This window comes from Xenopus laevis, chromosome 1L (genome assembly GCF_017654675.1).
Source record: "Xenopus laevis strain J_2021 chromosome 1L, Xenopus_laevis_v10.1, whole genome shotgun sequence".
Lineage (NCBI taxonomy): Eukaryota > Metazoa > Chordata > Amphibia > Anura > Pipidae > Xenopus > Xenopus laevis.
Genome location: NC_054371.1, coordinates 10,457,111 through 10,484,581, shown reverse-complemented (window position 1 = coordinate 10,484,581; position 27,471 = coordinate 10,457,111). Strand labels below are relative to the sequence as shown.

General features: G+C 44.6%; 1 protein-coding gene across 9 annotated transcripts in view; it reads left to right on the top strand.

Moving 5' to 3' along the window:
* dctn1.L (dynactin subunit 1 L homeolog) overlaps window positions 1-25,805 on the top strand; it is a 51,194-nt gene extending 25,389 nt beyond the window's left edge. For 4 of the 9 annotated variants that reach the window (XM_041560921.1, XM_041560970.1, XM_041560692.1 and 1 more), the window contains 27 exons: window positions 5,441-5,458; window positions 8,191-8,211; window positions 9,758-9,937; window positions 10,632-10,829; window positions 11,250-11,454; window positions 12,100-12,178; window positions 12,500-12,659; window positions 12,846-12,950; window positions 13,918-14,109; window positions 14,250-14,366; window positions 14,497-14,649; window positions 15,037-15,197; window positions 16,729-16,897; window positions 17,910-17,978; window positions 18,108-18,170; window positions 18,850-18,999; window positions 19,624-19,785; window positions 19,874-20,005; window positions 20,087-20,215; window positions 20,334-20,476; window positions 20,653-20,819; window positions 21,478-21,492; window positions 22,289-22,422; window positions 22,532-22,721; window positions 23,055-23,128; window positions 23,308-23,397; window positions 24,709-25,805. In XM_041560921.1, the coding sequence (XP_041416855.1) occupies window positions 5,441-5,458; window positions 8,191-8,211; window positions 9,758-9,937; window positions 10,632-10,829; window positions 11,250-11,454; window positions 12,100-12,178; window positions 12,500-12,659; window positions 12,846-12,950; window positions 13,918-14,109; window positions 14,250-14,366; window positions 14,497-14,649; window positions 15,037-15,197; window positions 16,729-16,897; window positions 17,910-17,978; window positions 18,108-18,170; window positions 18,850-18,999; window positions 19,624-19,785; window positions 19,874-20,005; window positions 20,087-20,215; window positions 20,334-20,476; window positions 20,653-20,819; window positions 21,478-21,492; window positions 22,289-22,422; window positions 22,532-22,721; window positions 23,055-23,128; window positions 23,308-23,397; window positions 24,709-24,846 (3,414 nt within the window). In that variant the 3' untranslated portion in view covers window positions 24,847-25,805. 9 annotated transcript variants of the gene reach the window in all.
* The last annotated feature ends 1,666 nt before the right edge of the window (window positions 25,806-27,471 follow it).

Sequence of the window (27,471 nt, the reverse complement as noted above, 5' to 3'; positions counted from 1 at the left end):
AAAATAATACATTGGTGGCCAGGGGATTAAAAAAAAAAAAATACACAAACTGGTGTTCAGTAGAATTGAACTCATGGCTTCACTACTTCAACTTCGCCTCCTTTCGTGACTTCGGGTCTTTGCGCCGCTTCAGGACTTCGGCTTCGGCTGTTTTCGTGACTTCGGGTCTTTTCGGCGCTTCGTGACTTCGGGTCTTTTCAGCGCTTCGTGACTTCGGGTCTTTCCGTGACTTCGGGTCTTTTCGGCGGATCGGCTTCGGCTTTTCGGCACTTCCGCATTCGGCAACTTAGAGGCAAGACGTACGGCTCGGGCGCTCGTAAGGGGGGCCCGGATCTTCAAAAAATGCAGCGCTGCCGGGCCCCCCTTCATGCCCGGGCCCGGTACGCTTGTCCCCCCTGTCCCCCCCTGATGGCGGCCCTGGTACAGGGAATACCTATGCTGCAATAGTTTTATGGGATCTCTCTGTACAGACTATGAGCAGGAACAGTCCCCTAAATTTGCTCATAGTCTGTACAGAGAGATCCCATAAAACTATGGCAGCATAGGTATTCCCCTGTACTAAGCACAATTCAGCAGGAACAGTCCCCTAAGTTTGCTCATAGTCTGTACAGAGAGATCCCATAAAACTATGGCAGCATAGGTATTCCCCTGTACTAAGCACAATTCAGCAGGAACAGTCCCCTAAGTTTGCTCATAGTCTGTACAGAGAGATCCCATAAAACTATGGCAGCATAGGTATTCCCTGTACTAAGCACAATTCAGCAGGAACAGTCCCCAAGTTTGCTCATAGTCTGTACAGAGAGATCCCATAAAACTATGGCAGCATAGGTATCCCCTGTACTAAGCACAATTCAGCAGGAACAGTCCCCTAAGTTTGCTCATAGTCTGTACAGAGAGATCCCATAAAATTATGGCAGCATAGGTATTCCCTGTACTAAGCACAATTCAGCAGGAACAGTCCCCTAAGTTTGCTCATAGTCTGTACAGAGAGATCCCATAAAATTATGGCAGCATAGGTATTCCCTGTACTAAGCACAATTCAGCAGGAACAGTCCCCTAAGTTTGCTCATAGTCTGTACAGAGAGATCCCATAAAATTATGGCAGCATAGGTATTCCCTGTACTAAGCACAATTCAGCAGGAACAGTCCCCTAAGTTAGCTTATAGCCCATTAATGAAATGCAGTTGTAGTTCTAGAACGCCTGCTTCCCTGCCTGCTCCATATGGAAAGTACATTTTAAATTGAACTACTCCTTTAAATTCAAAACAGTGACCCTGCCATGTTAGGCTGTTGAACTCCTGTCTGTCTGCTGCTAACCTACAACTCCCAGCATTCCTTGCCAGCCTGCAGTAGATGTACAAGTTGAGCAACTCTGTTCTTAGGTGGAGATTTACAGAGGGCTGTGGATAATCTGGTTTATAGGTTAAGACTTAATTTAAGGCTCCACAATGCACTAGTGTTTAATACACCGTGTGTATATCTATATAATACACAAAAGCCATGAATTACCTGTATATTATATCCTTATAAATGGTGAGTTCTGATGTAATTTCTGTCACATGACTCAATGAAACTTGTGTATTCTAATAAAGTACCCCCAGTTGCAAAATATAAGGATATTAGAAGTACCCTCTGAGTTTTTTGACCTGTATAAAAACACTCTGCCTTCGGCCTCGTATATGGTCATGAAACTCCTCGGTAACTTATAATATCCTTATATTTTACAAGAGGGGCTACTTTATTCACTATCTATTTATATCTGTTGGCGCCCCCCCCCCCAACATACAGGAATCCCCTGTACCCTGTGTATAATAATGTTACTCACAGTTGTATTTGCTCCGCATTGTCCTGTGTGTTCAGCCGGATCCCTGAAGTGTGTGGCAGACAAGGGGTTACAGGGGTGAGTTGCAGTGTGTGGGCTTGTCCTGCAGGTGGTGCTAGAACTTGCCCTGGTGCTGCCTGCGACAGGGAACTCCCCTCATTAATCCCAATAAAAGGGAGACAAGAAGTGGCCCTTCTGTTTCCATATTGATTTCTTTGTCCCTGTAACAGATGCAGCAGATTGCACTTGATGACATCATTAGTGTGGCCCCAGGGGCCAGTTTCCTTCTCATCAGTCTGTTATCTGCACAGGTGCATCATGGGATATGTCCAGGCAAAGTGGCAGCAGCCAATGAGATTCCCCAAAACCATATTTATTACTGTTTTATATAAGGGGAGCAGCCGTTCCCAACCGTGTCAGTTATATGGTGCCTGTTGTGCTGGAGGGTTCATGCGTGTGACTTGCGTGTGACTTGCATGTGCAGGGATCATACAGGTGCAGAATCAGCTGTAAGAGAATAGTGCATTAGTGCAAGGGCAATAGTGTCAGGAGCTCTCCCCTAACTCACTCCTTACACCAATGTGTAACTCATGTATTAAAGCAGTTGTTCACCTTTGAATTAACTGTTAGTATGATGTAGAGAGGGATATTCTGAGGCAATTTGTAATTGGTTTTCATTTTTTATTATTTGTGGTTTTTTACTTGTTTAGCTTTTTATGCAGCAGCTCTCCAGTTTGTAATTTCAGCCATCTGGTTGTTAGGGTCCAAATTCCCCTAGCAACCATGCATTGATTTGAATAAGAGATTGGAATATGAATAGGAGAGGCCTGAGTAGAAAGATGAGGACTAAAAAGTAGCAATATAAATGCATGTGTTGCCTTACAGAGCATTTGTTTTTAGATGGGGGTCAGTGACCCCCACTTGAAAGCTGGAAAAAGTCAGTACAAAAAGGCAAATAATTACAAAACGATATAAAAAATAAATAATGACCAACTGAAAAGCTGCTAAGCATCGTCTATATTATAACAAACTAAAATGTACCTTAAAGGTGAACCACCCCTTTAAGATGAAATCAGAAAAACAGATTTATCCATAATGAAAGTAAATGTGGTTCTAGCAACTGTCCCACAAACATTCATTACGAATTGGAAAGGGGTCGTCAGAATTGCTCTGGAAATCGGTGACTGTCCCGTTGTTTCTGGCTCTTGAAACAGTGTAGCAGGAGTCGGTTCTTCTCGAGGCCTGTGAATCAGCTTGTGCTACATTGTTTCATCAGTCAGAACCAGCAGTGCTAAGAATATCAACAGGTTTTCAGTAGCCTGTATATGGGGAGCTTTATTGTTTACACACTCAAGCGGCTGCTTGTTGTTAGGGTGAGTGACCTTAGCAACCACATTTCCAGACTTGAGACCCTCAAAGTAAAACAAGTCCAAATAAAAAGAGCAGCTGCAAAGTCTCAATTGTACCCAACATCCAGGAGAACATCTATTTATTCCACCCAATGTCAGACATTGCTTCAGGAGGGAAGTCCCACAGATTCAGAACCTCCGTATGGTTTAACTGCCCCTTTAATCTGTTTCCCTGTAAGACGAAGCAGTCTGTATGTCCGGTTATATATATGATGGTGTATATATAATAGTGTGTATAGATGATGGTGTATATATAATAGTGTGTATAGATGATGGTGTATATATAATAGTGTGTATATATATATATATATATATATAATAGTGTGTATAGATGATGGTGTATATATAATGGTGTGTATATAATAGTGTATATATAATAGGGTGTATAGATGATGGTGTGTATATATAATAGTGTGTATATATGATGGTGTATAGATGATGGTGTATATATAATAGGGTGTATATATGATGGTGTGTATATAATGGTGTGTATATATGATGTGTGTGTATATATAATAGTGTGTATACATGATGGTGTGTATATATAATAGGGTTTATAGATGATGGTGTATATATATATATATATATATATATGATAGTGTATAGATGATGGTGTATCCCCCGAGTATACTAAGCCGAGTCCTTACCCCACTTGCTGTGCTTGTGAGTCCCAGGCTGGATCCAGTTGCTGTTGGTTCTGTAGTCGGACCCTCGGGCTGGAGAATCAGTGTGACGACTGCCCCTTTAAGCTGAGTGTGAGTTTGTGACAAGTAAAGTGGAGATGATCCGCTGGGATATTCCTATAACATCTGCTGGTTTGTCTCGGCTAATCCCCCGGCACCCGGCTCAGTTTAACCCTTAGCTGTCAGACCAGTATGTAAGTGACAGAAATGACTAGTATCTACTGATACCCCAAATCCACTAATTTAGATTTAGCTCAATCCTTCATGAAACATTCAGCCGAATACCAAATCCTAATTTGTATATGCAGATTAGCAATGGGGAAAAATAATATTTTTTACTTCCACGTTTTGTTACAAAAAGTTGTGATTTCCCTTCCTGCCCCTAATTTACAAGTTCGGCTTCTGTTGGACCAGGAACGAGGATTCAGCCCCGGATTCCATTCATCCCAAATGAAAGTTAACTCTAGGTTTACCGAGTCACACGCCTGGTTTTGGTAGCCAAAAACTGCAACTATCTCAGAAAAGACTAACATTGATCCGGACTAAGTTTATATCAATTCCACTTTAAGAATCAGCCTTAGGCCAATGGCATTTTTGTGAGTTTTTGTTCCCCCTCTGTTCCACGGTGAGACTTTCCTTCCTGCACATGGACTGGATCTTCCCTCCTGGACACTTTGTTTCCTTGTCGGTGGGAATGAAGGTTTTGTCCCTAATCTGTAATGTGCTGAGGGGGAGCTGGGCCCCTTCTGATATTGGTAATAATAAACTACAGCTCCCAGCATTCCCTGAGCACCAGAGATCATTCTATAATGGGGGGAAGACTAAAGGTGTAGCAGCTGTTGCATTGGTCCCTATGAGATTAGCAAGGGTATGATATATATATATACTGGATATAGTCTGCAGCCTGGCATCCCAATCAGAGCCTCTGGCCATGGCATTGTGGTCTGTCCGGCAGTGAAGGGGTGCAGTGATTAGCCATGGCAGTCCCTGGGAAGGATGAGGCTGCTGCGTTGCTAGGTAACAAGCTGCTCCTCCTCCTTTGTATCCCTGCCTCCCTCTCTCTGAAGGAAAAGCGTCGGAGCCAGTTAGATGAGTTGGGTCTGTCAGAGAGCTGGTGCCGGGGAGAAGGGGAGACACAGGGGCCTCTATGATTGATGATGTAATCCGGGCACGGGGCGGTGGCACAGAGGCAGCCTGAGCTTGGGGGGTCCTATTGGTGCATCTTCTGGCCCCTCTGCTGGAGTCAGAGCTGTATATGGAGGAGCAGTAAATGGAGCTGTATATGGAGGAGCAGTAAGAGCTGTATATGGAGGAGCAGTAAGAGCTTTATATGGAGGAGCAGAGTGGGGCAGGAGGCAGAGCCGGGCACCCCGTATGATTAAGCAGAGCGACTGCTCCGTCGGAGAACAAGCACTGCGGCCATTTGCAAGTGATTGTGGGAGACTCCAGCTGCAGTCTTGTCATTTCATGTCTTAACCTTCTCTTCTCTCTTCCTTCTCTCACCTTGTGGGATCAAAATGAGGCAGGCGCCCACCACCCGCAAGGTACCCGCATTTGTACCCGCATTTGTACCCGCTGCTGCCACATGTGTGTCACAGATCTGTGGTATTGTGTCCTGTGTGTGGGGGGGATATATGTGTCGTTGCAAGTCTGCGCCATACAACTTGCACCCACCGAGCTGCAGAAAGGTCACGAATGCACTGGGTGCCCTGCCCATTACTGGCCAACTGGGCTCTGTCTCTCTCACTACACAAATGGGGGGCACATCACTTTCCTGTGGGTCTGTAGCAGTGCAGTCTGGGGGCTCCTTTTATCTGTGCCACATGACTGGGCCCCAACTTCCCAATAGTTACCTTCCTGATGCAGAACATACGGAACCCAACTTCTCAATAGTGAGCTTTCTGATCCGGAACATACGGACCCCAACTTCCCAATAGTGACCTTCCTGATCTGGAACATATGGCTGGGCCCCAGGGGCTGCGACAACTGAGTAGAGTCTTCCTTGTTCATTTTAACTTATTGGTTAAGGTTCTTCAAGTTATCCAGCGAGGGTCTTCCTCATCTCTAACACCTTCTTGTTGGCCATGGGGTCTTCAGCTGCCCAGTGAGGGTCTTCCTTATCTGTAACATGGGGCTGCAAATACTAAGTAGGGATAAGGCTCTTCCTTGTCTGTAACACGCTACTAACATTGGGGTCGCCGACTAAACAGCCTGGAGGGGATCTTCTTCAGAGTCTTCAGCTACCCATGCAGCAGGCTTAACCCACTATAGTCTTCTACTACTACTAGCACTACTACTATTACTACTACTACTAGCACTACAGTGCATTAAATGCTAAAATCTAGTTGGGAAACCTGTCCTTACAAGGTGGCAGCTAAGTGATGGGTATAACATCTTAAGTGCCACCTGAAGTGCCCCCTTGTGCTGCTCACAGACTGCTGCAGATATACATATAATACTCATAATATACACTATACATAATATATCCTGTAAATGATATGCTTATGAATGCTGCTTCATGATGTCATCCGTTATAATCGGAGCTTAGTGATGTCATGTCACATAACTTACTGAAAGTGTTTATGGAACTCCTCTGTGACTTATAATATCCTTATATTTTACAAGAGGGGGTACTTTATTCACTATATACTAACAGACTGTGCCCTTTCTGCAGCTCTGGGGTGGGGTTTAATGGAGTGTTTGGCAGTCAGTGTCTCATTGTTGTATATAATATATATATATATATATATATATATATATATATATATATATATATATAATGAATAGTCTATAAAAAATGTAATGAAGGACTAGAGTGCAAGCTTCTCTGGCACATGGGCAAATAAAGTTTACCTGACAGATTAATTGATTTGGTTTTTGGATGATCCATTCTCCTGTTTCTCAGGTATTTACTACCCCGTGGCAGAAAGCAAAATCAATCAGAAATTAGAGATTATAATGTCAAAAAGACCAACTGCAAGTTACTTGGATTTCTTACCCCTGTAAAGGCTTCATCTGTTCCTGCCCATCGCCTGTAAAAAGCAGAGAACCCGTAGGGTCCATGTGACCGTGGGCAAAGGCTGGTATAAGTTTTGTTGTGCCCAGTCTTGTCCTGCCCCATGAGAGAGACTCTGTATAACCTGCCCTCTGGTGGTGCCCTCTGGTATTACCATTTCTTTATTAAAGCCCTTGGCACTGTGGGGTACTGGTCCCTGGGCAACCATTCATCTTTATTAATCCGCAGACATTTCTACATGAGCCAGCTTTGGCAGAAGATGCCCGTGCTGATACCACTCTGATATAGAGGGAGACAATATACAGTGTTTTCCATCTCTGAACTGTAGTGTCCCTTATTGGACTGCAGGACCAGAGTTACAGTAGTGAGGGCCCCTGATGATACAGACAGTAAAGGGCCCCAGCCCTGGGGGGGAACCATTTGTAAATTAGGAGTGTCCAAATGATGAACCTTGTGCTGTTGTTGAACTACAGCCTGGATGTCTTACTATCTGCCTGCACCCCTCCACTGCTTTAGGCTGTTGGGAGAGGGGGATGTTGAGAGGTATAGTTTAGCAACAGCTGGTTTTATATAATAATTAGGGAACAACTAACAAGAACTAACAAGATGATGGGTGCCAAGATAATTGATATGGATATGATAATACAAAGTAACTGGATCATCCAAAAATCCAAGTCCCTTACAGTAAATGCAATGACTGATCTGCCTGATTGCACAGGGAATAAGTCGCATTCAGAGATGTGCATTGTCTCTGCTGGTCGCATTTCACATTCAGACCTTATTATGTTCCTTTGCTAGTACAATAGCTTGTCAGTGAGAGGGGGGACTGGCAGCTGATTAATATGGCAGTTTGGTAGCTGCTCTGTATGGGGGAGCTGTGTGCCAGCTGGTACTGTGCCCAGACTCTGTGCCCCTCACTGTGCATCTATACGGGGGGGGGTCCATTACTGTGTCTGTCAGGGCTAAATACCTGGCCCTTTGCTTATTAACTGTATGTAGTATGGGCATATGGAGACTCTAGTCCACAAAGCTTGCAATCTGTGTTTGCCCTTATTCTGGTGCCCAGCACCCCCCTCCCCGACCTGTTGGCACTGTGCATGGGTAGGAATGTGGCAACACTGTTGCCTTACTCACTGCTTGGAATTCCCTTCAAGGTTATTTGCTTGTACACTAACTGTCCTGCTGTCTTCTCTTCCTCTGCTGCCGTCTCTCTGTCTGTCTGTCTCTTCCCGTGACTGTCTCTGGCTGCTTCTTCCACAGATCACCACCCGGCGCACCAAGGTGAGACCCCTACTCTGTGCCTACTCCATGTCTACTCTGTGCCTACTCTATGTCTACTCAGTGCCTACTCTATGTCTACTCAGTGCCTACTCTATGTCTACTCTGTGCCATCTAATGTCACCGTATTGTCTCAGTGGTGCCTGTGAGATTGGTGTGTCATGTTCAGGCCTCCATAAAATGACACTACAAATCCCAGCATTCCCAGTAGAGGCTTTTAGTGTGTATGGATTACTCTCCTCTGCCATGTTAATAATAGATGATGTACAAGACACTATAAGGCACTCAGCTTGCAGTCTGAATACGGGAAGCAGCTGATCGATCCCATTCTGTCTGTTATTAGGATTCCTATGGGAAACATTAATGCTGTGCACTTGACTCCGTATCCTTGTGTATCAGGAGTTGTTTCATTAGACTCTTCTCTTGTATAAAATCCCTCATTCTCATTCCCTGTCCTCTCGATGGCCAGCGACATGGCAGTGTTTTTGGGGTGTCAGTGGGGAGAGTATGTGTCCTTTCATTCCCAATGCAATAACCTTGCTTCTATGGAAACAACGTTACAAGCGTTTGTTCCTTTTAGTTGGTGAAGAGAACAATTCAGTGTAGATATAAAAACTGGTAAATAGGCTGTACAGTTAGTTAGACAAAAATGTGATGTATAAAGGCTGGAGTGAGTGGATGTGTAACATAATAGCCAGAACACTACTTCCTGCTTTTCAGCTCTCTAACTCTGAGTTAGTCAGTGACTATAAGGTGAGTCACATGGGACATAACTGTTCAGTGAGTTTGCAATTGATATTCAGCTCGGATTCAAAAGCAACAGTTATGACCCATGTGGCCAGGGGGTGTGTCGGTGACATCAGGGGGTGGGGCTATGACGCGGCGATTGCCCGATCGCCGTGTCAATCAAGGGAATCCTGGCCGGTTTTCCTTATTTGGAAAACCAGGCAGGAAGTTTTGACCCAGGCAGCCCTTCAAAATACAGGGCTGTCCGGGTCAAAACCGGACAGGGGGCAACCATAGGCCCCCCTCAAGTCTCTGGTTACTGCCTGGTAACCAATCGGTGGGAAGCAAGAGAGCTGAAAAGCAGGAAGTAGTGTTCTGGCTATTATGTTACACATCCAGTCACTCCAGCCTGTATACATTACATTTTTGGCTAACTAACTATATTAGATACATTTTTTATTTTGCACAGAGTATCTATTTACCCAGTTTTTATATTCACACTGAACTGTTCCTTTAACGTGGCCCCTTAGGACGGCCAATGTCTTCTTTACTTCTGTGTTGATTTTCCGTTGAATAAATCCCATGATATCGAGCGCTTGCTGTTGATCTTGTAGCTTGGAAACAGATGAGCGACAGATCCTCGGGTCCAGCAGAAATCACATTGGTTTCCAGTTTGCGGCAGCCACAAGTTGGTACATGGCCTCTGCCGAATTATTTAGCGTTGGCTGATGACATGACTCGTGATTTATATTCAGGACCCATACAGCCGTGGGAGACATGCAGGGAAAGTTTATTGCTAATCAATATGATGTTTGTTTGCCAGCCCACCCGGCCCTCCAGTTCAGCCGCATCAAGTGGAACAGCGTCGGCATCATGTGGGGAGATCAGCAGCAGCGAGCCCAGTACCCCTGCCCAAACTCCACTGGCTGCCCCCATTATCCCTTCACCCTCCTCCGCTATCACTTCACCAGTAGCCCCTCTGCCTGGCCCAGGCCCCTCCAAGGTAAGCCCATGGCTATTCCTATTCTTACGCCATTGCCCTTATGGGATCTGATAGTCCTTTGTTACCCACTTGTTCATTTATTTCCTTAATGTGAACTTCTATAAACTACAGCTTGGGGAAAACCCTGGGTTCCATATTATAAACTATTATTGGCTACTATCTGTTAATATGGGGCAGATTTATTAAGGGTTGAATTGAAATTTCAAATTTTTGATTTTTTTATTTATGATCAAAACTGTCAAATTTGACTAGGGAATTATGCAAAATCTATTTGAGTTTTTAAAAAAATTTGATTTCTGAGATTTATCATACTACTGTACCTTTAAGAATTAGAATTTGCCTATTCGCCACCTAAAACCTGCCGAATTGCTAAATAAGTCTATGGGAGACGTCCAGTGAGCAATTTGGAGATGTTTGCAGCCTTTCTGAGTTGACCTTCTAAAGCAACGGTCCCCAACCTTTTTTGGACCGGGGGAGGGGGTCGGGAGGAGTCAGCGTCCAATTCTGGAGCGCCGGGGGCCCAGTTCAAGGCTGTCCGCAGTCCCGCGGTTGGGGACCCCTGTTCTAAAGCGGTTGTCCCACTGACCTACATAGAGGTGTAGCCCCTCAATGATGGTGGACACATAGTTGTTTAGCCTTCTTATTGGCACTAGTTATTTCTCCCATTATGACTGATGTTACAATGTTTTTGCAGGAGGAGGAGAATCTCCGGGCTCAGGTTAAAGACCTGGAAGAGAAGCTGGAGACGTTGAAGATGAAGAGAGCAGAAGACAAGGCTAAACTGAAGGAGATGGAGAAGTCGAAGCTTCAGCTGGAGCAGGTGCAGGAGTGGAAGAGTAAAATGCAGGAGCAGCAGGCGGACATCCAACGGCAGCTCAAAGAGGCCAAGAAGGTTGGTTTTGTGGTTGTGTATAGATAAGTAATGTGTATTGTATGTAAGGCTGCATCATTCCCTGCAGAGAGGGAACACAATAACATGTAATTTGGGGCTGTATAGCAGCTGCCTTACACTATTTTATATTGGCCTGGGACTTCCATTTTGTTGCAGCATTAAAGCTGTTCACTCTTTCCATTATAAGCTATAATAAAGCAGCTCATACCTTGTCTTTACCACATATGCAGTTATTGCTGCTTTCCACCCCCTGCCCAGTCCTGAAATGATTTCCCAGAATCCCAGGCCTTTTTAGCTGCCATGAAGTGGTTGTACATGGAGGACTCTAAAGCAGTAGCTAAAGGAATGGAGAGGTTTTGCTGTATGTTCGTTCTACTGTACTTGAGCCCCAGTAAAAGGGAAGTGTTTGATTAAACACAGGAAGCCAAAGAAGCTCTAGAAGCCAAAGAGCGCTACATGGAGGAGATGGCAGACACTGCTGATGCCATAGAGATGGCCACCCTGGATAAGGAGATGGCTGAAGAGAGGGCAGAGTCTCTGCAGCAGGAGGTGGACACCTTAAAAGATAAGGTGGAAGAACACAAAATAGATCTGGAAATCCTCAAGCATGAGATTGAGGAAAAAGGTGAGGAATGGAAGAGATGGGAAGCTTTACCGAGTAGGATTCAGGATTCGGGGGGGGGGGAAACAGGAGTAATGATAGTGAGGGAATGGGCTGGAAAGTCTCTAAAGTAGAGGTCCGCTAATTTGGTGACCTTGCCTTGAGGTGGGTGATATCAGGCTGATCCAATTGTGGGCCCTAGGGCCCAACAATCAAATCACAACGTTGACCATACGGGTGGTTGGATCGAGGAACAAATCAACAAACCGATGCAGTCCTCGATCTGACTGGATTTTTAACCTGGCCCGAACAACATCTGGCCGACTTTTGTCCAGATATCAATCAGGGAAGTCCGGCGGAGGGCCCCATACACTGGGCAATAAACTGCCAACTTAATCTGTCAGCAGCTTATATCTGCCTGTGTATGGGGCCTTAAAACAGGGATTCATAACACAGCTCCCAGTATTGTTATAGCCGTGAGTCTCCTTGTTCTAATTCTACAGTACAGTGATTAGAAAGAGGGTCCGCTTGAATTAACAAATATTTTACCTTATTTCCAGGATTCATATTAAGAAACACTAGTCTAAGTGGAAGGGAATGTATGAATGCAAAGGGTGGTTGACTGCCACAGGCATATTGGGTGACCAACATCTTGTTTCCCTGATGTAGGGTCAGATGGAGCCGCTTCCAGTTATCAGGTGAAACAGCTGGAGGAACAGAATGCAAGACTGAAGGAAGCCCTGGTCCGGTAAATGCTCTTATTTATGCGCTTGCTGTAATTCCCCTTTGTACAGCAGAGGCTACAGTAGTACCTGTATGTACTGTATATATGGACAAGAGCATCTGAGCTCAGTGTAATTTATATCATCACATGGGCAATGTGGGCACAAAGGTGCAATTTATTCCTAGAATCCAGCGAGGATGCCAAGCTCTTCCTCTGCTCCACAAGGTTTCTTAGCCCTTTCCTGCTGCATGGTAGCCATAGTCTGTTCCCTGTACATGTATCTGTGGCTGTCCCTTTGGTGGCTCCGTGGCAGTTACCTGTAGCTCTCAATATTATCCTCTCCAGGATGCGGGATCTGTCAGCCTCCGAGAAACAGGAGCACATCAAGGTGCAGAAGCAGATGGAAAAGAAGAATACAGAACTGGACACCCTGCGACAGCAGAAGGAGAAGCTGCAGGAGGAGGCCTCACACATGGAGAAGACCATTGATGAGCTTAAGGAACAGGTGAGGCTCATACATGTAGGGTCCCAGTCTGTCCAGCATGGCATTCTGCTTATTTGGGCTCTGATTTTATTTATTTAGTATTAGCTGTCTGTAGATCTGTCAACCCCAGGTTGACAAGTAAGTTCTTTTAGTCTGTTTGACATAAGATGAGGCCTCAGAATTAGCCCAGTTCTTTACCTTTCACAGGTTGATGCAGCTCTGGGAGCTGAAGAAATGGTGGAGACCCTGGCAGAACGAAACTTGGATCTTGAGGAGAAAGTCCGGGAACTAAGAGAAACCGTCAGCGATCTGGTATAAATCCTTCCTTTAACTCTGATAAATATAGACATCCGTAAGGGATGAAAACATAATTGTGTCTCTTTATAGGTCCCTGGTGAGGCCTCATCTGGAGTATGGGGGCAGTTTTGGACTCCAGTCCTTAAGAGGGATATAAATGAGCTGGAGAGAGTGCAGAGACTAAGTGCAACTAAACTGGTTAGAGGGAGGGAAGAGTTAAATTATGAGGGGGGACTGACAAGGTTGGGGTTGTTTTCTCTGGAAAAAAGGCGCTTGTGAGGGGACATGATTAGACTTTACAAGTACATTAGAGGACATTATAGACAAATAGCAGGGGACCTTTTTACCCATAAAGAGAATCACGTACCAGAGGCCTCCCCTTCAGACTAGAGGAAAAGAAGTTTCATTTAAAGGAACAGAGTAGGGGGTTCATCACAGTGAGGACAGTGAGGTTGGGGAATGCACTGCCGGGTGATGATTCAGTTAATGACTATAAGAGGGACTTGGATGATTTCTTGGACAGACATAATACAAAGGCTTTTGTGATACTAAACTCTATAGTTGGTATAGATATGGGTATATAGAATTTATGTGAGAGTAGGGAGGGGTGTGTGTATGGGGCTGGGTTTTCATTTGGAGGGGTTGAACTTGATGGACTTTGTCTTTTTTTAACCCGATTTAACTATGTAAGTTACACTGAATGGACCAACAACTACTGGCTTGTAGGTACATGGCCAATGCTGCCTCCCACACAGACATTAAGTCATTGTGCTGATGGGGCCAGCAGCTTATCATTCACTGCCATCCTTTGCCTTAATTACTGCTGTGGCCACAGATCTGTGCATTGTGGGTCATCTTCCTCTGCTGGATTTTCAGGATCTACAATTTGACCTCCGTAATCAACATGATTAACTTTGCAGCTCGTCTGATCTGGGGGCACTATCTTTCTGTAACTTTCCCTCTGTATTGTACCCACCCCTAGGAAGCCATCAATGAGATGAATGATGAGCTGCAGGAGAATGCCCGCGAGACAGAACTGGAGCTCCGAGAGCAGCTGGACATGGCCGGCGCCCGGGTGCGAGAAGCAGAAAAACGCGTGGAGGCTGCACAGGAGACGGTTGCCGACTATCAGCAGACTATCAAGAAGTACCGGGATCTGACTGCCCACTTGCAGGTAATATGTGGAGTCGGTTAAGAGCGTTGTTCTACATTAGACTAATGGTAAATACTGGGCTGTGATCAGGTGATGCATAAATATGAAAAAACACAATGCAGTCTTCTAACTGGCCTCTCTTTATTCCTGTTGGGTTAAAGGAAGTGAACAGTGAGCTCAGGAACCAGCAAGAGGCTTCAGTGGAGAAGGAGCAGCAGCCGTCTCCAGAAATGTTTGACTTCAAGATCAAGTTTGCAGAGACCAAGGCCCACGCAAAGGTGACATCTTGCTTTCATCCACACGCAGTCTTATGCATCTAATCTGAGAGTTTGTGGCCCTTTCAGGCTGCTCTACAGCTTTGCCCAAATGTCTCATGGTAAGTGACTGCCTTTATTGTATTTCCTGAAGGCCATTGAGATGGAGCTGAGAAAGATGGAGGTTACTCAGGCCAATCGGCACGTGTCCCTGCTAACATCCTTCATGCCGGACAGTTTCCTGCGACACGGAGGAGACCACGACTGCATTCTGGTGCTTCTGCTGATCCCTAGACTCATCTGCAAGGTGAGGTGCAACTGAAAGGTATCTTGTTCATCTTGTAAGAGTGACTGTATGTCCCACCTGATATTGCCACTTTGTTCAATAGATAGACAATAGTTTTGTTTTTTTAGAGATTTCTCCTATATTTGGAGATTATTTCAGCAATAACTTTGCTTCATTTAGATTCAGTCCCCCTGGGTTATGAACGGCCTGTGCCAGTACTCGTGGAATCTGGGTCATGATATTTCTTTGCTCTGCTGTACAGAAGCTCAGAGTCAGGGGGTGGATAGATGGAGCCGGCAGGATCTTTCAAAAGGATCACTTTGCATTAAACTCTGTACCCCTGAGAACATTTGTTGTGTGATTACATGAGCCCCGTATGTTGCATTGAGCCCTGTGTCATTCCTGCAGGCGGAGCTGATCAGTAAACAGGCGCAGGAGAAGTTTGAGTTGTCGGAGGTCGGTGAGCAGAAGAGCGGCATGAGAGGAGCAGTAGGAGAGCAGATGAGCTTTGCAGCTGGATTGGTCTATTCCCTGACCCTCCTGCAGGCCACGCTACACAAATATGAGCAGTAAGTGCGGCTCACACATTCTGGGGTTCTCTTGTTATTCTATGAATATTCATAAGTCAGCAGGCGGCCAAAGCTTCTGGCTATAAATGTATCTTTATCCATTGCTCTGCTCCTGTGAGTAATCTGCCTAACTATCATGGTATGGATGGAGGATTATCAGCCGTCTGCTGCATGAAAAGATCTCATCGGGATTAGGGGTTGATAAATGGTTAGGGGGTGATTACATATTATATTAGCCGGATCACTAGCCATGTGCAGCTGTACAGCAAGTAGGATAAGGATCCATTTCTACCATAGACTGCAGCTGTTGGCAACTTGATGAGGGGGGGGGGGTCCATGTTAGAGAGTGCACTTGTTTGGTGCTTGTGATTATAAACGTGTTCATGGCTTTAGATGAAGTAAATGGGCCTTAGTGTTATTTAATGTACAAGTGCCCATGTGAGGTAAGTGTATTGTGTGTAAGTGTATTGTGTGTAAGTGTATTGTGTGTGTGTGTGTATTGTGTACCCCGCCGTTTGTGGGAGAGATTATGTCCTGTACAGGTGCCGGCAATGGGATTTGCTGTTTTTGTCCTTAAAAAAAAAAAGCTTTGATATGATCCAGGCAGCCAGAACTGAACCCGACTGCTGAATAAGCAGCTGCATGTAACTGGCACCACCCGACTCCTGATGATGCCACAGAATTTCTGCTGCGCGACTTCACATTCGGGCCCTGGGTGGGGTCAGTGTAACTGGAGAGAGACATAAGGAGCCACAGTTCTGTACTTGGTTACACGTCCTGCATTCTGGGTCACTTTACTAAATGTTCTGATGGAAGAGCAGCATCTCTCATAAATAAAGCTCAGCTATTTGCTACATCAGACGGGGCACAGATATCAGTCCAGTGCACGGGTATAATACCATGCTAGCCGGGTTTTCTTAGTCTTGCAGAGCAATATGAAGATCCTTCACATCAGTAATACATGTAAAGATCTACTTGATTGGCTGCTTAATTAATGAATTGAACTTTATCTATATGGGCCAAATTGCCTGTCCTAACGGCTTGATCCAACACCCAATGATCAGATTATATTATTATGATTATAATAGAGGAACATGTGCAGGGAATTGAATTAACTGCCTGGTGTAGCCCTTGCCCAGGGGAGATATAAACCTGCCCCAATAGAATGGCCAATCCCTGTTCACATGCCCAAAACGTGGGTCAGTAAACTGCATGGTGTAGCTACGTCTGGTCCGTTTGATACAGAGGGAGGTTGATCTTTCCCATTAGGAATCTAAATGAGTACAGGGAGGATTCTGAATAAAACTGATCATACATTCTGCTGTTTGCTTTATTTGGACCCCCACCTCCTGGGCATGTAAGTCAGTGCGCAGTCTGATTGGTGGGAATTGCAGAACAGGGCCAAACTGGGAGTGGAGCTAAAGCTGTAGCACAAACAGCCGCCCTCAGGCTTAATTCTATCATTTGCTGGACACGGCCTGTGTATCTGTGTCACATACGTACAGGGAATGACTGTGATCTCTGCTCTCAGGGCTCTGGATAAGTGCAGTGTAGAAGTGTATAAGAAGGTCGGGATGCTGTACCCCGAGATGAGTGTCCATGAACGCTCGTTGGACTTCCTCATTGAGCTGCTGCACAAAGACCAACTGGATGAGACTGTCAATGTGGAACCTCTCACCAAGGCCATTAAGTACTATCAGGTATGTCCCATAGCCTAGAGCAGTAATCCCCAACCAGTAGCTCGCGAGCAACATGTTGCTCTCCAACCCCTTGAATGTTGCTCTCTGTGTCCTCAGAGCAGATGCTTATTTTTGAATTCCAGGCTTGGAAGCAAGTTTTAATTGCATAAAAATTAAGTATAGTACCAAGTAGAGCCTCTTGTAGGCTTCCAGTCCACATAGGGGCAAACAAATGGCCAATCACAGCCCTTATTTGGCACCCCAAGGGACTATTTTATGCTTGTGTTGCGAATGTGGCTCACGGGTAAAAAAAGGTTGGGGACCCCTGGCCTAGAGGGATGAGGGGTAGCCTAAATGGCCTCTACTAGTAGAACTTACTGGTCCCCCTGGGTCATGCTTAAAGGAGACTTATAGGATAAATGAAAAAACTAGGCAATTATAAGTAATATATGGTGTTGCTTTTACATGGTGATAAAAATGTATATTATTTTTAAAAATTGCACCTTTATTAGAGCTCACCATAGATGTTCACTGGTCCCTGTTTCAAATGAGGGTTGGGCGTGTCCTAACAGTCCCTGCCAGAAGCACAGCATGAAAGGGACAGCCAATCACAGCCCTGCAGTCACAGTCAGGCTTCAGTTCCCTGTCAGGTCAGGTCAGCTTCTGATTGGTTCCTGTCCTACGGTACAGTGAGCTGAGAGCCGCCTGGGAAAGGAGGGAGCAAGAAGTGGAAGAGAAGGGAGGGATTATTAGGGTTTTTGCAGAAATATTCAATAAATCAGCCTGAAACACTACTTTTTTAGCACAATTCTTCTATATCTAAAATTAGTATAACACACTGGTACGTTCTTATTTTTTACATAAATGATCTCCTTTAACCCTAGTTTGAGAGACTCCGTGGCTACCTTGCATGGCTTTGGCAACCACATCTTTTATGAAGTTAATAATGAGCTGTGCCTATATCAGGGGAGAGAGTATGGAGTATAATGTGTCCTGGTGCCCACACCTGTTAAATGGTTTCTTTTTCCCGCAGCACCTGTACAGTATCCACCTCGCTGACCAAGCAGAGGAATGCACAATGCAACTGTCAGACCACATCAAGGTAACGTCAGCATTGCAGTCCCCTCTCACTGTTACTCCTGCATTCAGTGGTTGAATCACATGATTCTGATGAAGGGTTAAATGTTCTTATAAGCGTTGTCCTTGGCTGAAACTGTCACTTTCTCTGCAGTTCACCCAGAGTGCCCTGGACTGTATGGGAGTAGAAGTGAGCCGGCTGCGAGCCTTCCTGCATGTAAGTGACCTTCTGACTGTGTATTGTGAGTTTTATTAGAGAAATTACAAAATGTAGTGCAGTGCTGCCTGGTGATGATCCTCGAATGTTACTCACTTAAAGGAAAGCTACCAAGGCAGTTTATTGCCTATAGATGAGCCACAACAGTGCAAGCTAGAATGCCATTTTTATTCTGCAGAATGCTTTACCATAACTGAGTTAACAGCTCTAGAAGCTCTCTCTGTTTGTTTAGAATAGCAGCTGCCATATTAGCTTGTTGTGACATCACTTCCTGCCTGAGTCTCTCCTGCTCACTCATAGCTCTGGGCTCAGATTACAGCAGGGAGGGGAGGGAGGAGCAAACTGAGCATGCCCAAGCCCTGGAGGTTTAAGCTGAAAACAGGAAGTCTGATACAGAAGCCCATGAGTACACAATAGAAGGAAAGAAATGTGATGTTTGTTTTGACAGAGGACTCAGAGCATCATTACTTTGAGGGTTTACTGGTGTATTTATATAAAACTTTCTTAAGCTTGCTTAATAAAACTAAGTAACATTTATTTAAGTAGTTACCTTTACTTCTCCTTTAATGGTCCCAGAGCTGAATTGACTGTGTTGTTAATGCACTCGCAGTTCAGTGCAGCTGTTGGTGTTGCAAATAGAAGTGCAAGACCCATGTGCTCATTAGCCTCTCATTTCCAGGCTGGGCAGGAGAGCTCGGACTTTGCCATCCTTCTGAAGGATCTGGAGACCTCGTGCAGCGATATCCGCCAGTTCTGCAAGAAGATCAGACGGCGAATGCCTGGCACCGAGGCAGCTGGAATCCCTGCAGCTCTCGGCTTTGGACAGCAGGTGAGCAGAGCTGGTGGGAGGGGATCCACAGCTGTAACAACATGGCTGCTGCCAAGATTGCATGTCATTCACAGTATCTCAGCCATCTTTGGCTCGTCTGTCTGCACTGTACCCCTGTGTGTCTGATGATCAGCTGCTGGAATCAGGCTTTATTTATCCTGAATAGAATGCTATACAATGATAACCATAGAAAGCATGGACATATTTAAATATAAGGACAAGCTTAACGCTTTCCATAGTGGGTCCGGGTGCTCATGCTCCAAACCCTCAGCAAAGGGGAGCTACATGCAAACACCTCGAATAACGAGCAGGCACCATTCCTGAACACTGGACTCCTGGATTCTAATAACTAATCAACTTTTTTTGGTGTTCCGGAATGGTGCCTGCTCGTTATTCAAGGTGTTTTATTCATCCTGATGCCAATTTTAAGTTGCGACGAGATTAGAACTTTCTATCAGGAGATTAAGAGGCTTGTAGATAAACTGAAGGAATGTAGATGGACCTCTGCAGTGTAAACACAAGTCCTGCTGTTGTATAACATAGGCAGCATTGGTTCAGTTTCATTGGTCCATAACTTCCCTGCCTGCCTCTGAAAGTAAATCTCTTTCACTCGTTGTTTTGTAGGTCTGTGAGACATTGCTGGATTGTCGCAAGTATCTCAAGTGTGTGGTGGCCGTGTTCCAGGAAGTGGCGGCTGCAGGAGCTCAGATGATCGCTCCTATGGGAGAAAATGAGGGCTTGCAAGCTTTGAAACTGGAAGATGTGGCCTTTAAAGCTACTGAACAGGTTTGGCTTAGTGCCCTGCTGGCTCATTGTGAAATGAATATTAGCCTTGAGCCTAGTGCCCACTCTCACCCCTCTCTGTCCCCTGCAGATCTATGGCACAAAGGGGAGCAATCCATACGAGTGCCTCCGACAGTCTTGCAGTGTTGTTATTGCCACCATGAATAAGATGGCAACTGCCATGCAGGAAGGGGAATATGATGCAGAGAAGCCTCAAAGCAAGGTGTGTATTTACACAGTAGGTGGAGATTGGGACTTTTAGACCTGCTGTAAGATTCAGTATTCATTTGTCTTCATGTTTCAGTCACCCCCTCCAGTGGAACAGAGAGCAGCGGCGCTTCGGGCGGAGATAACAGATGCAGAAGGTCTTGGCCTAAAGTTGGAGGATAGAGAAACTGTCATTAAGGAACTGAAAAAATCTTTAAAAATAAAAGTGAGTAAATGGATGAGGTGCCTGGGGGAGGTGGGGCTTATTGTAGCCAGGACCCAACTCAGACCCCCATTTAGACATCACTAGCTGAATTCCAAATTGTTGTTGTTTTTCTGCTCAGGGAGAGGAGCTAAGCGAGGCCAACGTGCGGCTCAGCCTACTGGAGAAGAAGTTGGACAGTGCCTCCAAAGAGGCTGATGATCGGGTGGAGAAGATCCAGACTAAATTGGAGGAGACTCAGACTGTGCTGAAGAAGAAAGAGAAGTAAGAATCCCTGAGATAGTCATTATGGTTCAAGGGACAATGTTATTTTTATTTGGGAAGAAAGAACCAGTAAGGCATCAGTAGTCAGATAGAGATATATCTATCTATCTATCTATTTATCTAAAGTCACTACTTTTGCTTTGATGTGTAATCCTGCGCTTGAACTTTTTGCACAGAGAGTTTGAAGAGACAATGGACGCTCTTCAGGCCGACATCGACCAGCTGGAATCTGAGAAAGCTGAGCTCCGCCAAAGGCTCAACAACCAATCCAAACGCACTATCGAGGGCCTGCGCGGGGTCCCGGCTTCTGGTGTGGCTTCTATTGTATCTGGACTTGCAGGAGGTGAGACAAACTTGTGCCGTCATCCCATCATGCTTAGCCAGCAGCTGAATGTAAGGGCCTGGGTTTTATCCAGGCACTGAGCTGCCTATTAATGAACCAAAAGTCAGTGTCGCCTGCCGGTATAATTGCTATAATTTGCCAGAATTGTATATTATATCACTGATTCAGCTCAGAAAATGAATGCGGTATGTGCTGCTACAGGTCCTGCTAAGAGTGTTCTGATCCCTGTGTAAGTCCAGGGAATCCTGAATATCATATCACAGCTTATGCCCCCCGATATCTGGGACTGAATAGAAAGATAAAAGGCGATTCAATGCCCAGATTTTGTCCCAAATCTCTACGTGTGTAAACATTCAACACTAGGTGGCAGCACATGAATGCACAAAGATTTGGATCCAGTTATATTGCAATGGAGCATACCAAGTGGTGCAGCTCGGTGGCACACATGATATTTTGGCTGTTCCCCATTTTATATCCACTGGAAAAGCCACCAATTGTCCTTGGCATGTATACCAAGGTGATACACTCTGATTCTGTTCTGCCTCTCTCATCTCTGTTTGCTTCTCTCACTCGGCTCTTCTGTGTGTCTCTTTTTTAACTCTGTCTCTTCTCCTTACTCACATTTTAACTCTGTTTCTCCTCCCTAATCACATACCAGAGGAAGAGCAGCGAGGTACAGTAGCACAGCCCCACTTGCTCACGGCTGTGGGTGGGATAGACAAATACAACAAGCACTTGTTGGCCCATCTCTCATACCATCAGTGCATGCGCATATTAAATATGTCCCTTCAGGAATAGATAAAAAAAAGTATCATTTCAATAGTCTAATGGAGATGAATCTTGGTGTCCCTGCTATTGAATCCAGTGCACCCCCAGTATTTATAGAGAGCTCGGATTCCCTCTGCTTGCTGCTCCTGGGGTACACTTTCCCAGTCGGCTTCTAAGCTGGGACCAAGCCTCACAAAAAGCCTTAAAACCTGGCAAAGAGAACCGCCAAGGAGAAGAAAGTGCAGGAAAACGGGGTTCTGGGGCAATTGCATTCACTGAGATGGGCTCCGGTTTTCTCCAAAATAGGCTCATAATTTGAAGTTTATGTTTGTACTTGTATATTATTCTGCATCAGGTCACTTATTAACTTGCTGTATGTTTACCTTGTGCTCATACTATCCATATTCTTATATATACTGCCCTTGTTATGAGCAGGTTGCATGGACCCCTCCATGTGTGCTCTTGTACAAATTACTCCATCTAGATCAATACATTTCATAATCCCTCATATTGCTGCTCATGTCCAGTATATGTTCCACTGCAACCTATGCGTTTCATGCCAGGAGACCCAAGCACTGTGTGGCTTCTACAGATACCCGTTATTGCTCCATGTGTATGCATGCCTGCATGAGTGAGGATTCTTCTTGCTTCTGTATTGTTGCTCTCTTTAACTGTATATGTACCTTATCTTCCACACACAGGGGTATCATCTGGCCAATCACTGATAAATGGTTCTGGCCCAGTCCAAGTGAAGGATTCTCCTCTGCTGCTGCAGCAAATTGATGCCTTGAGACTTTCAATGAAGCACCTGAAGCACGAGAACAACAAGTTAAAGGTACGATTAAAATGGCAGCCCCTGCTAAAAGCTCCTCCAAGCAAATCCCTCCACCCTTGTGGTGTTCTTGCTCCCAGTTGTGTAATGTCACCTCTCGTCTGATCCTCAGGCTCATCAGATAAAGACGGATCTGTCCTCCTTGCCAGCGTTGCATGTCCCCAAACTCACTCTCCCCAAGGACCGGCAGAAAGAAGAGGCAATGTCAGGAACCCTGTATCGCAAGACCAGCCAACTGCTCGATGCTCTGCAGCAAATGAGCGCCAACGCTAAGGTGGTGGATATCACACACAAGAAAGCAGGTATGCACACAAGTTTTTATGGGTTATTGCCCCAATATCTTATATATATATATATATCAAAACGGGGGTTGTGGGAGCACTCTAAAGGCTTTAAAGTATATATAAGTATAATAAATGCTATTGCATATGTACCCAAAACAGGGGTTATTTTGTTACAAAGTTATGATCATAAAATTGATAAGCCACCATACCACGTCAAGGTAAACCCCGAATGGCGGTCCCTAACTTGTTTTATATTTTATGTGCATTTTAGCATTGCTATATATATATATATATATATATATATATCTCTCTCTCTCTATCTGGGGTTCTGATTTGTTCTTCCCCTGGTAGGAAATCCTGCAGCGCAGCTCCTGGAGCAAACAGCTCGACTGAAGTCTCTGAGTGACACCATTGACAAGCTGAAGGTAAGTCGTCAAGCACCTACAGTCATGGAATCCATCTTCAGATACTTTGCACTGGATAGGTAGACTGATGCATGATGGGACTTTGCAGTGACACCCAGAAGCCAGTTTGAGAGGTGCATGTAGAGCTGATGAACAGTTCCATCCAGACATAAAGGTTCCTTTCTGTTTTCCCTAAATAGAATGAAGTTATGAAGGAGACGGTGTCACAGTGTCCCGGGGCAAACGTTCCCACAGATTTTGCCACCTTCCCCTCCACCGACTTTATAAAGGTAAGTGTCTGGCTTATCAGAGCAAAGCAAAAAGGTGCACTGGGCATAACAGATTCAAGTCTTTATGCTTTATTTAGTGCAGAGGTGAACAAAAGATAGATGGGGATCTACCAGTAGACCTTCAGTTAATCAGTTGATTTCAAGACAAAACAATCAGTTGATTGTCAGCAAACGGCTTGTCTAAATTACCCTCCTGTTTTATTCTTTTCATTCACATATTTATTCTGTTAAAGGGCATGTAAAGGCAAAAAAATAAAATCCCATTTTTACTTTCTTTGATGAAAAAGAAACCTAACTCCAATATACTTTAATTAAAAAATGTGTACAGTTTTTATAAGAAACCTGACTGTGTGCAGTGAAATTCTCCCTTCATTTACTGCTGTGGATAGGAATTGTCAGACGGTCCCTAACTGCTCTGCAGGGAAACAATCATACTTATGAACAGCAGGGGGAGCCCTCGCCTTACTTCCCAGCCATACAGAACTCAAGCAGCTTTGTTTGTTTCCCTGTAGAGCAGTCAGCGACTGTGTAGAGATTTGTATTGGATTTTATTTTTGCCTTTACATCCCCTTTACTGTTTCCAACTCCAGCTGCAGGGACAAAGATCATGGAGCCAGATTTAAACAGATAAACTGGGATTCTATTTGGAGGATTATTTTGCTGCAGCCACTGGTTCTGCAGAGTTGGAGAAAGTTTCTATTAAACAATACAAAAACTATAAAATCCACATTAGATTACATGACAACACAGGACCCAGTGCAGTCTGTTTATTCTGATTATTAATCATTGCTTTAACGGCTTCTGTCAGATATTTGACTTGTGCTGTTTTGATAATTTATGACGATCCCTAAGCAGCCCAGATCACACTGAGCATGTGCACAGTCTTGGTCTTGCAAAGATATTTAACAAAGTTACAAGATGTGACCCCCTGTGGCCATCTTTGAAAGCATAAATCATTTGTTTGATTAGGCTTGTGGTGCAGTAAGTTCATGTTTATGTTTAGTATACAAAATACAGCATTTCTAGCCTTATTCTATTTTACACTTTACTTCCCCTTTAAGGTTAAATAAGAAATAGTTTTTTTTTTTTAAACAAAGTAAATTCTCATATAAATCAATATAATATTTTAAGTAACAATTCCCATGGAGCAGAATGCTTACAGTGATATTATAGATGTCGATCATAATGGGACAATATGACTATAAGTAGAGCCCACATTAGTAAAGTATTGGCCACTCCTGCTTTAGTGGAATGTGATGTTGTCTGATGTCAACTGTGTCTCCTGCTTTCTGATTGGTTCTGCCCCTACAGGCAAAGGAAGAGAAGAAAGAAGACACCGTTTACATTGGTAAAGTGACCCTTTCTTGCCAGCCGGGACAGGGGCAGATCCACAAGCTTGTGCTGACCCCCGAACAACTGCACGAGCTGCATGAACGACTGATCTGCTAGGACCCCCTGATCAGCGTGTGAGGCCGGCTTGGCTCTGCGGCTATTCCCACTAAGCATGATGAGCAGTATGGAGCTTGGCTGACCTCCCATGAGCCCGAGGGGCTGAACGAACTCTGGGCAAAAACATCACGTTTTCAAGTGTCACGTGGGATAACAATGGCCACACAACGTACATCTCTCTGACTTCCTGGCGCCCCTCTCTATTCATATTTACTGTCTGTCACTGACATGAAACACTTGTGCAGAATAGTCTGCTGATGCTGAACAAATCCCAGGCAGGGGCAGATCATCTCCAGAGCCTCCTTCTCCCTCATGTGTCTCCACTGCCGCCTTTTGATTGACACGAAGATGTGATGCAGCAGTGGACAGACTTTGATTGGATTATGATGATGTTAGTGTATTGGCAGCATGATGATTAAGGTTCATCAGTGCAGATCCAACATAAGAAACCGCTTTATATTCGCTTCTTCCCTGATTATTCTCCTTCTATTTCATGTTGGCATCGTGGGTGGTAGTCCGTGCGGAATGCCGTATGCAGTCCATATAGATAATTGCACTAATACATGCGCTTACTTATTCAGTACAATCACTTATACCATTAAGTTAATCACCCGGTTCTCTCGGTTCTGATTCTGTCCTAAACGAGTCGTCATGGCGTATTTATATATATATATATGTAATTGCTGGTGTTCAAGTGCCTGTGAGGAAGGGATTAAAGGTCTTCAGTGTTAGTAGGTGAGCTCTGCGAGAATCTCATGAAGACGGAGAGATGTACTGCCCCACACAATTACTAATAATGTCATATTATATAAATAACTACTTGTATCAATGCTCATTCCTTACAGAGAAGCCTTGATTCCTACCTGTGACTATTCTAAAATGCCTTGTGTAGGAGGGAAAGTAAAATATCTATAGGCAAGTGATTTATTACAGGTAACTGAATAAACATAACTGTCTCACCCCTTGTACCTGTCCTCTCTGTCAATACATATTGGGAACTGAGCAGGGGAAGCTGGGTAATGTATTATATATATTGGGGATTTGACCGAATCCTTCTGCCAGGCCGGAAATAATTTGCAAATGCAAAGTAGGGGCAGGGAGGAAAATCGCATGACTTTTTGTTACAAAACAAGTAAAAAAATGTTTTCCCCCATCCCACCCCTAATTTACATGTGCAGATTAGAATTTGGTTGGGTATTCAGCTGAATCTTTTGCAAAGGATTCGGGGGTTCGGTCAAATCTAAAGTAGTGGATTCGGTGCATCCCTAATATTTATCACATAGTTTGCAAATTCAGTATAATTGCAAATTAGAATATAATTGCATTGGATTGCGATATCTCTCAGCCTCCGGATACATTTCTACCTGTAATTCTTCAAACCTGATTTCTCTGCAAAAGGATTCGGGGGTTCGGCCAAATCTAAAGTAGTGGATTCGGTGCATCCCTAATATTTATCACATAGTTTGCAAATTCACAGAACCGCTTTCCATGATATAGTAATGGAATCTTTTATTGGTGTGTGTGGGACAGGGGAGGGAATTGGGCCTGAAAGAGCATAATTAGAGTATAATTGCATTGGATTGCGATATCTCTCAGCCTCCGGATACATTTCTACCTGTAATTCTTCAAACCTGATTTCTCTGTACTTCCTGCTCCTGGGCTGTTCTCTTTCCCATGGTCAGACAAGAACCTCCCCCTGGGTAAGTGAATCCAATCTCCCCCAGTACTTACCCAGGTACAGAGCTCTGATTCTCTGTACTTCCTGCTCCTGGGCTGTTCTCTTTCCCATGGTCAGACAGGAACCTCCCCCTGGGTAAGTGAATCCAATCTCCCCCAGTACTTACCCAGGTACAGAGCTCTGATTCTCTGTATTTCCTGGGCTGCTCTCTTTCCCATGGTCAGACAGGAACCTCCTAAGTGAATCCAATCTTCCCCCCAGGACTAATCTAGTTGATGGATAAAGCAGTTTAACAGAACACGAGCTCTTGCTCTATGAGAGTGACTGATATGGAGGGAGATTGTCTTCTCCACACACTTCTCTATCCTCTCACACGTTCCTCTGTCTCCCTCTACATGAGATGCAAGGGATGTTACTGAGGCAAAGCAGATGGTGGGAAGATTCCAGTTTCCCTGAGTCCATTCAGAGCCAAGTCCACTTGAATAAATATTTATCTGGCAAAAATTACCTTTGTGAAGAAAATAAACTTCCACCCAAGAGTAGGAAGCATTTAGCTCAGCTGTATATTGTACGTGAGAGCCCAGTCGGAAATCACAATGTTCCCTGTTCATTAATGTTTTGCATTGTCATCTTGTTACTGTATCACAAAGTGAAATAATCGTGTTTTGGGGACAAAGGCTCTGCTACTGGGGTCTGTCGAGAAGACTTGTAGGAGGCTACAATATAATGTCAGTGATGGGCCAAAGAGAAGACATCCTCGGAGCAGGAGTTTCAAGACAAGATCATTTAAATAGTAGTAGATACTACACAACATGGAGCAATGGAAAGCAGACTCTCCACTCCTGGAGCAGGATAATTAGGAAGAGAAAGATTATCCGAAGTTCTTGCTGGTCATAGATTTAAGACAAGTCACTGTGTATGACAGTTGTAGAGCAATGATGTGTTGG